This window comes from Ixodes scapularis, unplaced genomic scaffold, assembly GCF_016920785.2.
Source record: "Ixodes scapularis isolate PalLabHiFi unplaced genomic scaffold, ASM1692078v2 ptg001639l_1__unscaffolded, whole genome shotgun sequence".
In the NCBI taxonomy this organism is placed as follows: Eukaryota; Metazoa; Arthropoda; class Arachnida; order Ixodida; family Ixodidae; genus Ixodes; species Ixodes scapularis.
Window position 1 is genome coordinate 482,657 of NW_024610181.1, and position 16,986 is coordinate 499,642.

Consider the following 16,986-nt stretch of genomic DNA (forward strand, 5'->3'; position numbering starts at 1 on the left):
ACGAAATGGGGAAAGCGACTTTCGTCTGAATTTTGAGCGACGGGCTAATCTTCTATAGGGGGTAGCGTGTACTAGAGGGTATGAGTGGGGCGAGCACCCAGCTCCGCCCATGCTTTCGGGAGGAGCGCTGTGTGTAGAAAGCTAGCGTGGCGGCGCTGCGATCAAGGTGGCTTGGGTCGCGGCGTAGTCGCCGTAGTGTTCTGTTTGTGGCTGCGGCAGTAGAGGCGAATTTTCCTCCTTTTGCTGCTGAAGTTTTGAAGGTACAGTTGTCTTTCTTTGTCTGTACACGTCACCGAGCTGTACGTGTTCTCGTGGGCTGGAATTAGCTTGGCGGCATGCCAAAAAAAAGGCACCGCCACTGTTTTGCACCGGGTTGTCCCACTGGCTGTGCGGGCATCACAGCCGAAAAGAAAGTGTCTTTGTTCAGCGTGTCCAAAGATGAAGCACGTCGGCAACTGTGGCAGAAAAGTCTTCATCGTAGTGACAACCCCTTGACGACAAATGTGAGGTCTGTGAGCTACACTTCGAGGATGACTACATTCTTTGTGATTATGTGCACGTTGTGGATGGCAAAGAGCTGAGGATCCCGCGCGGAAAGCCGACGCTAACAAGCAACGCAGTCCCCACAATCCTGACAAATGCTCCAAAATACTTGAGCACAAGAACCCCACCCAAACGTACATCTCGAAAACGGGAGGCGTCTGCTAAACTAGGAAGCCTGAGCTGCAAGAGGAGGAAAGATGAAGACCCAGATGTGAATACCCCTGCGCAAGGTGAGCACGGAAGCGGTGGCGATGAATCGCCGAACTACATTGATGTTGAGGCGCTGTAACACCTCAAGGCTCCGTCAGCCTCTTGGTCGGTTCATCAATTTCCTATTTTCGAAGGCGCCGTGTACGCCCTTTCTGATCTTGAAGCTGGGACTGGCACAGTCACCTCGGAGAAGATGGTTCTCTTCGGTCACGTTCAAGACATTTTTGATTGGGAAAATGGTTGCTGAAGGAGCTGTGATGACTGTCCCAGAAGCTGAAAGGGTTCTTCTTCGTGCCTCCGAATTCCTCAAATGCCCTGGCGCAATGTGCTCTTTTGCAATGCTGAAAGAAGATCTGACAAACAAGCTACTAAGCATTATAACAGTCGTTCAGTCTGACTTCTACAACAAGAGATGTGTAGGGATGACAGTTACCAGAGGTAAGTATGAAAACAAATAATACTCACAAGCTTTTAAATTAACAGGTACTGCAATTCTGTGAGTTTGAAGAAAATGACAGAAGTATTTTTCTATCATTCTCGAAACAGAAAGAATGCAGGCCGGCACGTGTTTCAGCGACCACATAAATCGGGACTAGTAATTAGTCCAGAGGAGGTGAGGCAATAATTTGTATGACTTTTTTTAGGGCCAAGGCTAATGGAGAAGCAGAATACAGTTTGGGTAATGAAGCACCCTAGCTGTGCCCATTGTTTTATTGGTAGAATAATGATTATTTTTAACACATGTTTGAATTTTCAGAGAGTTTATGTATGAGATCACTTTTCAACAAAATGATACTTCCCTACTTTTCAGGAACACCGTGCCTACCCTGTCGATACCTACGCAAGGCCTTGCTCACGAGGATCTCTCGACTAAAGCATCAACATCATAGACAAGTTGCATCAGCTGCCCAGAAGCTCAGATCAGCCTTGCAGAAGCATAGGGGATTGTCCAGAAAGGTACCAAGCTTAAAGGGACGAATTGAAAGCATGAAAGCTAGAAATGCTGCAATGAAGGAAGAAACCTTGATGGAGAAAATTGCAACGCTACCTCAAAAGCAGCAGGAAAGTGTGTGGCACTGCTTCGCAGCATCAAGGAGAAAAAGCACCAGGGGCAAGCATTCACGAATGAATGGATGTTGGAGTGCAGTTTGATGAAGAAGAAGAAACTTAGGTGTTTAATGGCACAGCGGCAACTAAGGCCATAGTGTGCCAAACACAAGGTAAGTTAAAGGCAATACTAAAAAGACCTATAGTAGGTAGTTCCATCTTAAAACTATAGGAAATGACTGATTAAAACCTTACAAGATACAGGCCTATTAAGGCCTCCAGAAATTTTAACCAATGCTCCACTAACCAGAGGCACTCTAAAGGAATTTCATTTCCGCAAGGAAGTATGGAAAATGTGCTGACGATACAAGATCGCCGGCTCTCTGCCACCGCTAATCTTCAGGCAAACGTAATAGAAAAGAAAACAAACTAAAATTCATAGCCGATGTAGGATGCCAATGCTATCTAAAAACTTAAAAAACTTGACGGTGCGGCAAAAGAGGTTCGTCACCCAATAATAATGTCGGGTGGAACGGGTCGCGATTCCGGAAAAAGGTAGAGAAAAAAGTGGTGCGTTCGTGATGGTATTTAGGACATACGATAAGAATATGCAAGACACTCAACGACTCGTTACAGTGTTCACATTACGGAGGTGCCTCTGCCCGTAGGAGGTACCCATGCGTGAGATGGGTATGTCCCAGTCTCAGACGACAGAGCACAACCTCAAAGAAGCGCTCCCTGTGTCGGCAACTTGCCCATTCCCGCAGGGTAGGTTTTACACAATGAAGCTTGTTGTGTATTTCCGTGTCCCATTCTAACTGCCACTTTTTCTGGATTGCTCTTTTAAGACTGCGTTTGTAATCAGTGTACGTAATGTCCTTGATATCCACTTGCCTCTCAATGCACGTACTGGCAGCTCTCTCAGCATCCTCATTTCCCTGAATACCGACGTGACTAGGCACCCAACAGAAATTGATGTGTAAATCTGATTTTGCTGCAGTGTGCACAATGTTCCGGAGCGTAGTAACGAAGGTATTCTTTGATACTTCCAAAGAAGCAAGTGCCTTTAAAGCACTGAGAGAGTCAGAGTAGATAACAGAATGCTGGATAGCGTTTTCTATAATGAATTCAACAGCTAAAATTAAAGCATATAATTCTGCAGTAAATATTGAGGCCCTGGCATCAAGATGCCTAACAACCTTCCATGTCTCGCTTATAACAGCACAACCAACAGCAGAGTCACTCTTAGTACCATCTGTGAAGAAACTCCTACAGTCACTGTACGTATAAGCAACCTGGGAAAACTCCTGATGCAGGGCAGCAACAGGAGTTTGCCGCTTATTATATTTGATCAGAGTAAAATTGATTATGGGTGCTACGCACTCCCAAGGAGCCACTGCCAGTGGAAGTTGGACAACTAGGCTGAAACTTTCAAGGTTGTAAGCCTGTGAATATGTTTTAATTCTCTGCATAAAAGGGGGTACGACAGATGGCTTGTTCTGGAATGTGGTTTCATGGTGAGAATCCTGAATTGCTTCCTGGATCGGATGAGAAGGGACAGAGGGAATTCTTAATGCATACTGGAAGCCTAAATAAAACCGTCTTTTTTTAAGTGAATATTCATTACTCTCAGCATATAGCTAAGAATAGGGGACGTCCGAAAAGCACCAGTGGAAAGCCTCAGACCTTGATGGTGGATCAGGTCCAACACCTGAAGGGTAGATTAACGTGCGGTTCCATACACTACACATCCATAATCCAATTTTGAAAGAACCAAGCAGCGATAGAGACGAAGGAGGCATTCCCAATCGCTACCCCAAGACTTGTGTGAAAGCACCTTTAGGAGGTTCATTGACCTTGAGCATTTCTGTTTCAGGTAAAGTACATGACTACGGAAATTCAACTTTTTATCAAATATCACTCCTAGAAACTTGTGTTCATTACGAACAGGAATTGCTTGCCCCCTTAAGGTCAGACTAGGCTCTAGGATCATGCCCCTATGTAATGAAAAGTTGACACATACTGACTTCTCTGGTGAAAAACTAAACCCATTGGTATCAGCCCACCTCATCAGACTATTAACTCCCAGCTGAAGTTGTCTCTCGCAGACCGAAATGTTACACGAACAGCAAGAGATCTGCAAGTCATCCACGTAAAGAGGATTATTGTCAAGTGATCACTTGTGGCCTGCGACATTCATAATTGCATAAGAGATCATAGAATAGATGCTAGAACCCTCATAAGGAATGTTATGCCGCAATGTCGATTTTGGTGGCCACATTACAGCTATAATCTGTTTCAGTCTAATTTTACAAAGAAAAAAACACTGCCGCCCTTTGGAGCTAATCAGAGCAACGAAGCAAGTTTTGTGAGAGCTGTCCGTAGGAGGAGTATAGACCTTTCCAGCGGCAGCCTCGAACGAAGCGATTTACAGCGCGTGTCCCTGGTTTTGAGAGTGCACGTCAGTGTTGCCCGACTGCGCTGAGCTGTGGAGTTTCTCGTCAGTGGGCCGTGGCAGCCTGCGTTGGCGCAATTCCGGACGCTGGTGGCGGCTGAATTGCCGCGTTTTCTTTTTTATCTTGTGTTCTGTGTCGAGCATATTTTATAGAGGTCTTTAAGAAAGCAGTGCTCTATTTTTGGAAACAAAAACAAAGAAATGAAAGCTGTTTTGGCGAGTCCGTGCGCGACAGAACAGATGCAACTGGACTGTTTGTTTCAATTTATGTTCATTGTTTTACGGCACCGTACACTCAGCCGTGTCAATCTATAAATGTCAAAATATTTGACCACACAGGATATCGGTACTGCATGGATATTCCCCGCCCACAACATAAAATTCAATGAGTCTCATCACTCGAACAAAAAATACATTGTACGTACCCCACGGTGCCGCGTTATCCGAACAGGATTTGAGAAAGGTCTCAAACAACACAGCATATCCCATATACAGTGTCGACGATCGTCACTTCACGACGATCGGACGGAATCCGGCGTGTTTTGGGGAACATGTAGAAGAGAGCTCCTTTTTTGCACAGCTCCATAGCAAATGAACGAACATGCTTATTCCGTCCCCACACCCCGGACCCGACCCTATCAGCTAGTTTTTACGAAGACCCGGAACACAGCCTGGAAGGCTTTTTTGAGATTATCTCGACGGAAATAATCCTCCAAGCACGTCGAACTGCCTGCGTCGCGGGCTGCTTGACATTCGCTCTCTTCGTTCGTTTCCTGCGAAGGCCGAGCGGGCTACGAGCTCTGGTATTCCCTGGTTCTCACAGTGGAAGATAACATACAAAGGGTAAGCATCCTAAACAGGCGAATAAAATAAAACTTCTAAGAAAAGCCGCCGAACTCCGAATGCAAAATGCAGGTGGGGAGTCACGCTGACTGGGTTTCCACAGCTCAGGCGGGTGCAAGAAATTTCTGGCTGATAGGGGTCGCTCGATTCGCAAAATGGCGGCGGCCAGAGCGCTCTTTTTGCAAAGGTCTATACTCCCACAATATGTTGTCCCGTCCCTCAGCCAAATGTTCCGGTTGTCTCGTTGGTGTCGTAGCTTTGGTAACGCCCTGTAAGCCGCAGAAGGATGAGTCAGCCTAGTTCCAGTAACAGTTCACCTCACGTTTTTGAATATGACCAGAAAATGCTCATGCCACCTAAGGATGAGGGTCGACAAATTTCCCAGCGAACGGTCTCCGACTTTCTTCTTGTGGCCCAGATGATGAGCTGCCTCTTGAGTTTTCTCACTTCATCCCCCTGGTTACTGATGATCCTCGTCTCTGGTGCCCGGCCCTTGCAGCTTGCCTCCACACGTTTGTCGCCCTCGTGGTATTCTCTTTGATTCTCCGAGGAACCATCTTACTGGAACAAGAAAGTAACAGCATACAGTGAATGGACGAAGTGAGACACACCTTATACTCAGGGGCAGATCCAGAACTCCGTTTAGGGAGGGCGGAGGGCGCAGAAAATCTGTAAGGATACTATTCTCCCCTTCTTTCGTGTGCACCGGGGGGTCCCCAGCCATTTCAAATTGCCCTCCGAGAAGGGGGGAAAGGGGAGAGGGGTTGACCTTGTTTGGGGGGGGGCGGCCGCCCCCGTCGCCCCCCCTTGGATCTCCCCTTGGATCCGTCCCTGCTTATACTTCTAAATTAGATAAGTACTGTGGGTCTTACTGCATGACGTGCCAAGCGGAGGTATATAATGTCTGGAGCTTGACGGGGGGAGGAGGGGTCTCGACGCATGCTGGACGACAGGTACCAGATGCTGCCATACCCACAGGGTATCCTGACGAGAGAGAGAAGACAGGTGTGAGTCCAGGAAATTGGCATGTTTGAGCAACACTTCTTTTAGAGGTGCCTTCTGTTAATTCCCTTGAAGGCACATCCATCTGACTAGTTAATTCAGAATTATGTTCAATGTACCCAGTCAACTTGCTTAGCCTGTTTGCAAATATATAACAACTGGTAAATTTACTTTCTATAATGTTGCGTGTTTTTTGTTTTGTTTTTATATCTTATGCTATGATGTCAACTTCTCTATTATGATTTTACAGATTAGCAAATCCCAGGTTCGGTCCTGATCCGCGTCATTTGCCACAATATTTATATTTTTCCAGTAAAGTGGTGCGAAAGTTTCGATACGTGGAGGTTGCGCGTGAACAAGCAATTCATTACGTTCGACCGTTTTACAACTCACGTCCGACGTACATACGATTAAGAAATTAACCGAGTCACATACACTGCGTTGGAGAAAAGACGATCGCGCCATGGCCGGACGCGAAGGACAGCAAAAGCACTTTAAAATGTTTGCACTCACCAGCAACGAGCTTGAAGCGAAATCCCGGAATCTCGAACGGCGAAGTGAGTCCCCGGCTTTTTGGCTTCTTGCCTGAGCAGGCCCATTTAGAACACATTCATAGCGTGATTCGGTAACTCACGTGACATTAAAACGCCAAGCGAGGATCTAACCGAAAGGGAAATGTGCTAGGAAAGAAATTCGCAGAACAGCAACACCGACAACGCCGACAACGCGACCGGCGACGTTTAAAAAGATGGCTTCGGTTTGGGCAATGAACTTTTTAAAGCTAACGGTAACTGCTCGGTTTTTTCTTTCCATATTGGTTTATGATTATTACCTAGCTTATTATGTTTTCTAAAAATATTAACATTAACGCACTCAATTTAGTCAATTGCGATTCTTTTTGACCCTGTTTTTTTTTTTGTTTTTTTTTGTTTTACACCTTCAGTTGTCGCCATCCGGCTTGAAGAGCGCTGTGTATGCGCGATTACCGGAAGTGGCCTTGAGTGGGACCATTGTTTATGGTTTCACTGTGGTTAGAGCAGTCCTTGAGAACGAGACTACGCGTAAGCACGCCGGCGTCAGTTCCGAAACTATGGAGGCGGGGGCACGGACATCTTTACCATCTCAAGAAGATAGTGAAAGGGAGTTTAGTTCAGACTCTTTGCACTCTGTCTCTTGCTTTGACTCTAAAGGGGACAGCGATGATTTTAATATTCAATCCGATTTGAGGCGATGGACGTTGGAAGAGAACATAACGCAAAAGGCCGGAACCTCTCTGCTAAAGCTACTCAAAAAGCACAAGTGCTTTACTGATTTGCCACAAGACTCTAGGAGCTTGCTCAAAACTCCAAGAGCAGCTGCAGTTGAAGCTGATATTAACGTAGTCACCCCAGGAAAATACTGTCACTTTGGGCTGCTGGATGGGTTACGGCAAACACTGCAAGGCTTCGAGGAGCTACCATCTGTAGTCAATCTTCATTTTAATAGAGATGGACTTCCTGTATCAAAAAGTTCAAAGACACAGCTGTGGCCGATACAGTGCAAGTGAGCCAAGTGTGAGCTTCCACCTTTTATTATTGGTATTTATCAAGGAAAAACCAAGCCTAAATGCTCTAATGAATATTTATCACGGTTCGTCAGTGAGCTGAAGACTGTTTTGGCAGACGGCGTAGAAGTAGGTGCAAAGGTTGTGAAAATCTCTGTCAAAGGCTTTGTTTGTGACTCCCAGTGATGTGATTGGCCTAAGCCATTTTGAAGCACCTTTTGGAGCAGCCAAAACAGTGTTTTGGAGCAGTAAAAGTGGCTTTGGAGCAGATATTCTTAGAAAAATATATATATATATATAAAAAAATATTCGTTTTCAGTGCTGGACAAACGAAGGGCACTTTGCGTTGTGTTATGACGGAACTCGCTGCTTGTGTTTTTACTGCTCAGACATCCCCCATATCCTTTTAAATATTTAATTTTTAAATATTTAAAAAGGACCTGAGACGAAATTCCCCAGACGACAAGAGCGCGAAACGCGAGACGGCGGAAAAAACCATGCAAGGTCGGATGGACGATTGATGCAGGGTACTCTGTGTCGGGTGGCCGTTTGCGACACCTAGCTCGAGCATGCTCAATTACGGTTCTCAGTTCAGTTTCGTTTTTGAAAGGTGGCTGAAATTTGTCCTTTGGCGCAGGCTTGGCGCAAATTACCCATATTTTCGCAAAATGTAGCAGGATGTAGCAGGGTTAGCCCCTTGGCGCAGTTTGGCGCAATTTGCACAGCAATCACATCACTGGACTCCCCAGCGAGGGCATTCGTGTTCATGACCAAAGGGCACAGTGGATACAACTCTTGCCCGAAATGCACTGTGGAAGGGAGTCATCTGGGAAGAGTTTGCTTCCCCGAAACAGCAGCCACGTTCGTACTGATCAGTCTTTTCGTGGACAGGAAAATCCTGATCACCACCATGGAGTGTCAGTGTTAACCAAGCTTCCCATAGACTGCGTGGAACATGTACCGGTAGGTTACATGCATTTGGTTTGCCTGGGGGTAATGAAGAAGTTGCTGCAGCAGTGGGTGGGAGGTCGATCAAAAGTGGCACTAGGGCCTGCAGGGCGCAGTGCTTTGTCTGAACGGAGTGAATCTTTGGAGCATTTTATGCCACGGGAGTTTGTCAGAAAACCCAGGGGGCTTGACGAGCTTGACCGTTGGAAGGCGGTGGAATTCAAAACATTCATGTTATACACAGGACCAGTTGCACTAAAGTAAATTGCTGCTGAAGAAGTGTACTGCCACTTTATTGCATTTCACTGTGCAATATCACTGCTCGTGCATAAAATGCTATACTATTTGCAAGATGGATATGCTAAATCTCTTCTGGAGTCTGTGGTCCAAGAGTTTTCCAGGTTGTATGGTGCAGAGCAGGTATCGCACAATGTCCACTGTCTTTTGCATCTTGCTGACAATGCTCTGTGCCATGGACCGTTGGATTCGTTTAGTGCGTTCTCGTTTGAAAACAACATGAAACAAATTAAGAAAATGCTTCGCAAACATGAGGACCCCCTGCTCCAGCTGTGGAATAGGAAAGAAGAAAACAAACAACCGACAAGCAAGTCTCCTGTGAGGGTGCTCCCACCATATCAATTTGGCAAATCCCACAGCTCCGGTACAATGTTGCAACAGTGCTGCCCACCACAACATTACATGGTAAAAATGCCCATGTTCACTTTGGCTGTCAACAAGGATGTTGCTTTGTAGGAGATGATGTCGTTCAGATTCTGAACATAGCATTCCTCGAGTCCGGGGAGCCCTGCATTATTGGGCAGAAGTACAAGTTCAAGGAAAACCTTTATGAACTACCGGTTGAATCTTCGCGCTTTGGCATTTGCATTGTCTCTGACATCTTAACGTTGCTGCAAGCTTGGCCCCTGAAGGATGCTAGGAAAGCTGTGAGGCTTCCCTATTGTGGAAGATTTGCAGTATTTCCAATAATTCATGCAATCTAGCTATTGCAACCCAAATGGTCTGGAACAGTGAGAATACATACTGATTTGTCAGCTTCCAATGGTGTTACTTGGTGAAGTCTAAAATTGTAGCCGTTGTCTATTCTAGATGGCTTTTGCAATTGTGAAATTCATCAATAAGCGGCTAGTTGAAGTCGTTCCTTCATCATGGATCAATGGAAGCATGTGTTTCTGGCCCTCTGGAAAGCCTGAAAGAATTAACAAGTTGGTGAGAGCTTCAGCGAAAGCTCAAGAAGATTGGAAGCAGCATGCTGTGGAGATCAAAGAAGTCTTCTGTAAGTTGCAAGTTCAGTTATTGCTTAGAATTAGAACGTGTCTCATTTGCATGCTACTTACTCACAAGCGGTGAATTTGGGCCATTGTGCACAATATAAAGATGGAGATACTGGTGTGGCAATCAAGATGCTATACACCGTTTTGGTTTTTGTATGATATAAAATGTCACTAAAATGAACATTGTTTTTATTTTCAGCTTCTAATGAGCGAGCCAGAAAAAAACTGGAAAAGTCACAGTTTACGTCGGATCTCGCCTCAACTGATGAGGAAGTGCAGAGACGGCCAGTGCAAAGGCCCAGACGGTTCACATCTGATTCGAACTCTGACGGCTCACCACCTAAAGAAAAAAGCAAAAAAAGCAAGCAACCATGCATTGACAGTGCACCAACTCTATCCAGCACTACCAGAGGATTTTCCCTCTTCACTTGCATCAGGTAAGTGTTAACCAACTTAATTCAAGTGTAAGGGACTGCTGAAGGGAGGTAAAATTGAAGTGTGGGAATGAGCAGGTCAAACAAATAATTATGCTAGCACATGTAAGACACTTTTTAATCCATATCTGCATTTCACTAAATTTCAGCCACTGCAGCTTCGGGCATGAGACCGGCCTTGGCACCTCAGCTCATAGCCCAGGTATCTTGTTTTCTAATTAAGAAGCGTAAATGAGTTTATAAACACAGTTTTGAGCCTTTGTTATTTCAGGTGGTGTTTTGACCTTAGAAGCACAAGGCCCATCCACCTCAGGTTCAACAGGTTAATTTATAATTGGAGCATTAGCTAGGAGCTAATTGTGCAGATATTAATTATAACCCATGAGCTATTGTTGCAGACATTATTGTTATATGGTTGTCGCTTGTAACTACCAATAGGGCCTAAAAGTAAAAATTTTCCATTAGGATTCATGTTTTAATTTTAGGGCACATCTCTGAGGCACCCGTTTCTGGGTTGAGCGGCGTCGCCGTCGGCTTAACCGCGCATTGTATTATAGGCTGTTTCCAATAGTGACGTCACACGCGATACCACTTGACCGGGAAAATTTTTCCGCTAATGGGGAAATTTTTCTGCTAAATTTAGCTGGTAATTTTTTTTTTGCTAAATTTAGCGGAAAAATTTTACTCAAAATTTAGCGGGAAAATTTTACCCTCGTGACATCGCACGTGACGTCATGTTTGACATCACGTGAATGAATGTGAAGTCACTGGAAATTTAGCGGAAGATCTTTTCCGCTCAATTTAGTGGGAAAATTTCCCCGCTAAATTTCGCAAGGATATTGACGTCCCGTGACCTCGAAACCAATTCAGTTTCCCCACTAAAATTTGCGGGGAAGTTTTCGCTAGCTTTCCTGCTAAATTTAGCAGGAATATGTCCCCGCTAAATGGGACGTACGGGAGCAGGAGAGGAGGAGGGGCATACCCTCCCCTCCTCCTCCTCAAGAGCTGTGCTCTAAGGCATCAGTTCAGGTTACAAATAGTATAAATGACTTCAGGTGGCTATTCTCGGGCTGCCTTTACTAACACTTCTAAATAAAGTAGTCACTCTTAAAGAGAAGCTGCTATGTAGGGATGACATGAAGGTTTTTATAGGTGCTAATTTTATTGTTGCTTTCAAGAATGTTTCTCTGCACATTGTGTCTAATGCCTGGGTGAAGAACATTCATATTGCAGTGGTCTACACCAAAATAATGCCTCCTAGCATATTTCAGTTGTGCAGAGCAAATTAATTTCACCTTATCCTGTAGAAACTTGAGTTTTATTTTTTTGCAGACATAAAACCTGAAAATTTTCTTGCAGCAAACATGAAGAAGTGTACAAAATCTCCACGAAAAAATGATGGCCTTTCTCAACGAGGTAGGTCTAACTCTAAACTTCAATACTCTTTTTATAACTGGCCAATTCATTTAGTGACATGTCTTGAAAAGCCACCACCCCAACTGTTCTTGTTCTGTTTCAATCTGCTAGTCTTTCAAAAGCAAGTTCTACGACATCTGCAAGTAATGAGGCTCATGCTGGAGCAAAACAGAGAACTTTTGGAAGCCCTGCAAGCTAAAAACATGCGCAGCGAAGCCATAGTCCCCTCACTTCTGCCAGAGCCATTCAATGACGTGCAAGAGTTCACATCGTTTGACGAGACAATTCAGGATGCCACAAGAGATCAGCTGGTAAGAGTCTGCTTAATATGCACTGGTAAAACTTAGGATTATCTGTAAATGGTTTCCAGACGCACTTGTATCTAATTGCAAAAATATTACAGTGATTATCTAAGTTCACATCAAAAAAGGACTAAAGGAGCATTATTCGTTTCTCGATAGGGGTTATGCCAGGTCTGCAAAAGCAGTGAACGCAAGCCTTTAAAATGGGAGTCTGACAAGAGTATATGTATATATAATATCTCACTTCATAAATAAGCATAGTAATTGAATGATTAATGCAGTGACCCAAGGCACTCTGTCATTTCTGTTTGTTGATAACTTATGATTGATATACAATACGAAAGTAAAATAAGTATTGGAGGAAAAGCACATATATAGTTAGCTCAGTGGTATCGGAAGTGTTCAGGGAAGGCTGGGAGGAAGGGGGGGTCAGGATAAGAGATGAGGATTTCCCTTCCCTTCCCACTAAGTGCTCGCTATAAATGTCAGGGACAATCACCTTTCTGTTGCTACACCAAACACCGGTGGGCAGCAAATTGGTTAACTGGATCAATTAATTCATAGTTTCAAAGGTAACAAGCACTGAAATAACCAGGACCAAGATGAAGTCATTCAATACAAAGCACACTTGGAACTGTTATTTATTCAGAAAGAAAATGTATTATACAGGCCCCATCAGCCAGCCAGTCAACAAATCTTTCAGCCGTACTTTCTTATGTTGCCCTGGCAGCAGCCGTCTTACTTCCTACAAGACTGCTTTTTACATACCGTAACCCTTACCTCATTTTTTTCTTATTGGTAGCAGGACCGCTTTCAAGTATTTAGGTCACATGCTTGTTTCTTTTTGTTTTTCAAAGTCTTGGTAAATGCAACTTTTTGTTCTTCACCAAAGTTTTGATAAAAAGAAAACAACCTAAAATACATTATTTAGTTTTAGAAAATTAAACCAGAAATGCGGATTATTAATTATAAATTAGTGACTGAGTTGGTACTGACGTTTGTTGCCGTGTTAAATTGTTTTCAGCCCTCTCATTTTGCATTAAAACTGCATTTTTTATATTACTTTAATTTCAAGATGCTGTAAGATCAAACCCAAAGTTTACTGCAACAGTCGACGACGTGGAAAGGGAGATTAAAAAAGTGGCTACAGCATGCTTCCTGCCGAATCAAGCTCCGACAAAAGAATTTAACATTTTTTATCAATTATGCTTATTTTTTCATTTCCATAAATTATTTTCAACACATTGTAATACTTCAACCAATCCATATTTTACCATTTTTACTATTGCAATGTAAGAAAAGGAGAAAGAGGGGCGGGTACCTCTGTATGATAGTATTCCGTTCTGAAATATCTACACAAACAAGTTTTCTTTTAGTACAGAAATTGGAGCAAGCGCTAGGCAGTAAGTGAAGCAATCTAAGATTTTTGTTTGTGCATGGAAAATGTCTAAATCAGTTTCTGTAAAGCTTTCTCATACGAAATCATAACCCCTTACCACATAAATTGTATTGGTGCCAAAAACTTACGCTGCCTTCACTTTGATACAGAAAATACCCAAACCAGGCTTGTATTTTCTAAAAGAAATCGCTCAGTTGTGACTTTATTACAACTATAGTGTCACTCCTTTTTATTTGCATTAACAAAAACCTATTTTGATCCGAACAAACAAAAAAAAACAGAAGTATCATATCGGATGTCATAAGGAAACATTTTTTGTAATGACAAGTATTTCTGTCCAATAGTTTGTCAGGCTGGTGTACAAAAAAAAATATGACACCCCTTGTGCCTCTGTAGTGCTGGAAGTTGCAGTATTGCACTCCCAGTGAAACACCTTGAAGCAGTTGTGCTTCGTGTTGAAAAGGAGATGTCTATCAGGCGAATACAGGAGGGCAGTTTAGAGTGCAGTCACTTCTCTTGCCAGGTGGGGAAGTGGTCCATCTCGTCTAGGTGCACATCAGTAGGTTGCAGTGGCGCCACTAGGATTCTCCTTTTGCTTGCATAGATGTGCGCATCCATTCAATAGTTTGGTCTCCCTGGAGGCTTCCCGTCGTGCAGCTTCCCTGCTTTGCATAATCCCTCTGCGACATATGATTTGAACTCGAGCAGCAATGTCTTCATTACAGGAGCCACGCATTCAGTGCAGTCAGGTCCATCATGTGGAAACATACGCAGTGGTACCGCTTCTTTGCTCTAGTTTTGATGCAACAGTACCCTAGTATTCAGTCTAGGAGCTCCAGTCCACCTATGTGCGTGTTGCAGATGAGCATTGCATGCGGTGAATGCATGATTATGTGTGGTTTGTCATTCGTAAAGTAACCTATGACTTCTTTTATAGCTGTATATAACAAAGGAACCTAAAAAAAAAGACCGATACCAAAAATCGTTACATCGACAAGCTAATTTTTTAACTCCGAAGCAGGGCGATACGGCGATATATGCCTGCCTAAAAGCGCGTTTCCAAGTCTTGTTGTGCTGAAAACTTTGCAATCAAATTATAAAGAACTACTCTCTGCCAAATTAATTGCTTCTGAAGATGGAGCCACTGGACGTGTGGTTTCTAGGCGTTACAAAAATTTACTCTGACTATGAAAGGTATTTTTGAAAATATGGGTACGCATTGCTAAAAAAGAGGCATGCGTATCATATACGATATACCATTTAGTAAGGGGCTAACATTTTTCTCAACCACTACGAACCCAAAAGGCTTTTCATATGAACCTTTACGTGCCTTATTATTGATTTGAGAAGAGTTTTATTCGTGCAGGGTGCACAGAACTGAGGTCATCTCAAATCGCCAAGCACAAGTTGTCAAGCCCAAGTTATCAAGCCCAAGTCGCCAAGACCAAGTTGCCAAGTTTGTTGCCAAGAAGGCAGCAAGTTTTTTTTCATGTTTTATATTTTATGTGTTATATTTTAAACTTGATATAAACTATAATAAAGAATTCAATGCCTGTAACGCCAGACAGAGGTAGCTCTTTGCGTGAATAAAAGAAAATTAAATTAAGACAATATTTGTGTATTTTGCAAATTGTGTGATGGGAAAACAATCAACAAGTGAAGATGTTTACGTACATCACCCAACCATTTTATACTCATTGCTCACTCTGGAAAAAGTGAGCAGGAAGTATGAGATTGTCCAAAAAGCCAACTATGTTACTGGCTTACACGTTCTTTATATTGGTTGCAAATTCATAATAGTAGACGGTGTTCTTATAAAAAGCCCTTACAAAAAAATTAGAAAAATTCAAATAGCAGCTGCTAAGTGCTTTTTTATTGTCACCTGTCATCTCATCACACAAGTCATTTTTTGCCTTTAAGTAGTGAAAATAAGTAAGAATATGTGTGTTCTTAAGCTTTATTCAGTCATAAAAAAAGTTATAAAAATAAGCCAATGATAGCAGTGTAGTAAAACTTGAAGAGGGTGTCTTTAGGTGGTGCACTTACCATACTCAAATTTCCTGTGGGTTTTAAAAAAAAATTTTATAAGCATCACGAGAAAAGAGAAAAGAAATCACCTGGTTGACGTTGCTACTCACAGATAATACCACACATGCTTAAACCTGTTTTTGGCTGTTCTTCTAAAAAAACTTTAATGTTTTTGTTTTATGTGGTACCATTTGTAAGTGTAACATCAGCCTAGTGATCTGTTTTTCTTGAAGTTGTGCGTAAGAAATTAGGTTCTTCATCTTGACAATCTCTAAATCTACATTTAAAACAAAATAGCATGATATTAATGCACTGCCTAAAGCACCTTTGTGAAAAGTTTAATCTCACTGCGTTCACTGGCCTATTTATACAGCTTTTTTTAAGCCTGGATATTGCTCCAGTACACCCTGTGCTGTAAGATGCATCAGACGCATCCTGTGGACACTGTGTATTCATCGCCTAGACATTTTGTGGACATCCACACTAATGCTTATAACATGTCTATGTGATGTCCTTTGGATATTACGGAAACATCCTGTGGACGTGATGAGACCGTCTTGAGGACCTTATGTGGACGTACAGCTCGAGGCAATAGACACATCCTAAGGATATCTTATAGACATAAATTGAATGTTTTTAACATCCCCTGGACATTAATATCTTGCAGGGGATATTGACTGGATGTCCATTAGACGTAACATGGTTCTCTGGGTACTGACGACATTTCTCTGTTTGCATATTAATTGCAACAGTGCGCCTTTCACAGGCCACCATTTTATTTAACAACATAGCGTTTTTTTCAACCGCGAGAAGCAACACCTGGGCCGACTTGCTCGAACAAGAGTCTAAGTTGAGACTGGGTGAAAGAAGGCACAGCCAAGGCTAGCGCACGAGCTGAGCGGAACGCCGAGTCTAGATTCAAACGCTCGCGAGCCCCAGGCTTGGCAGGCTTTCTTTCACCCAGTCTCAGTTGAGACGTTTGACCGAGCAATCCCTGGTAACAGGAGAGGCAGAGAAAGGATAGGGGCGTCCTATCGGCTGTTGTGAAAAAGCAGAGCAGGGAAACAAGGGGGCGCAGATGGAAGGCAGGAGCAGTGCCAGTCTACTTTTCATAGGATGCAGGAACAGTGGCAGTCTACTTTCAATAAGATAATATATCCTATGAAAAGTAGACTGGCACTGTTCCAGCCTTCCATCTGCGCCCACTTGTTTACCTGCTCTGCTTTTTTGTCATTGATATTTTCCTGTAAACGAAATACTGCAGGTGGCTACAAATTTTTTATTGGCCATACATTTCTGTTTGCTTCTGTGCGAAAGCTGGGGCCTCGTGATGCTGGACCTGTTGCAGCTTTTGCTCCGCTAACACGTTTCTCATAGAAAAAAAGACAGTTGGTTCAAAGAATCCTACCCAAAGTAGCCAAGCAGATGGAACTAAGGGTGCCTCCCAAAGGACAACAACTGACTACTCAGAAAAACATTCAAAATATTGTGGCAGAATATTAATTTTTTTACCAGCAAGAAATT

General features: G+C 43.3%; 1 protein-coding gene and 1 pseudogene across 1 annotated transcript; both read left to right on the forward strand.

Annotated features, from left to right (window-relative positions):
• The first annotated feature begins 335 nt into the window (after positions 1-335).
• Positions 336-2,196, forward strand: LOC121832919 (annotated as a pseudogene).
• A 6,911-nt stretch (positions 2,197-9,107) lies between these two features.
• On the forward strand, positions 9,108-15,013 carry LOC121045622. The gene is made up of 8 exons (XM_042288305.1): positions 9,108-9,195; positions 9,345-9,535; positions 9,699-9,885; positions 10,083-10,320; positions 10,467-10,519; positions 11,677-11,733; positions 11,845-12,044; positions 14,801-15,013. Exons 1-8 carry the CDS (start codon positions 9,108-9,110, stop codon positions 14,813-14,815), a joined length of 1,029 nt encoding a protein of 342 aa, XP_042144239.1. The 3' UTR covers positions 14,816-15,013.
• The last annotated feature ends 1,973 nt before the right edge of the window (positions 15,014-16,986 follow it).

Coding starts and splice junctions, on each gene's coding strand:
- LOC121045622 (XM_042288305.1), top strand. CDS start 9,108: ATGAAACAAATTAAGAAAATGCTTCGCAAACATGAGGACCCCCTGCTC. Junction 9,886..10,082: donor GGAGATCAAAGAAGTCTTCT/GTAAGTTGCAAG, acceptor TTTTATTTTCAG/CTTCTAATGAGCGAGCCAGA. Junction 10,321..10,466: donor TCCCTCTTCACTTGCATCAG/GTAAGTGTTAAC, acceptor ACTAAATTTCAG/CCACTGCAGCTTCGGGCATG.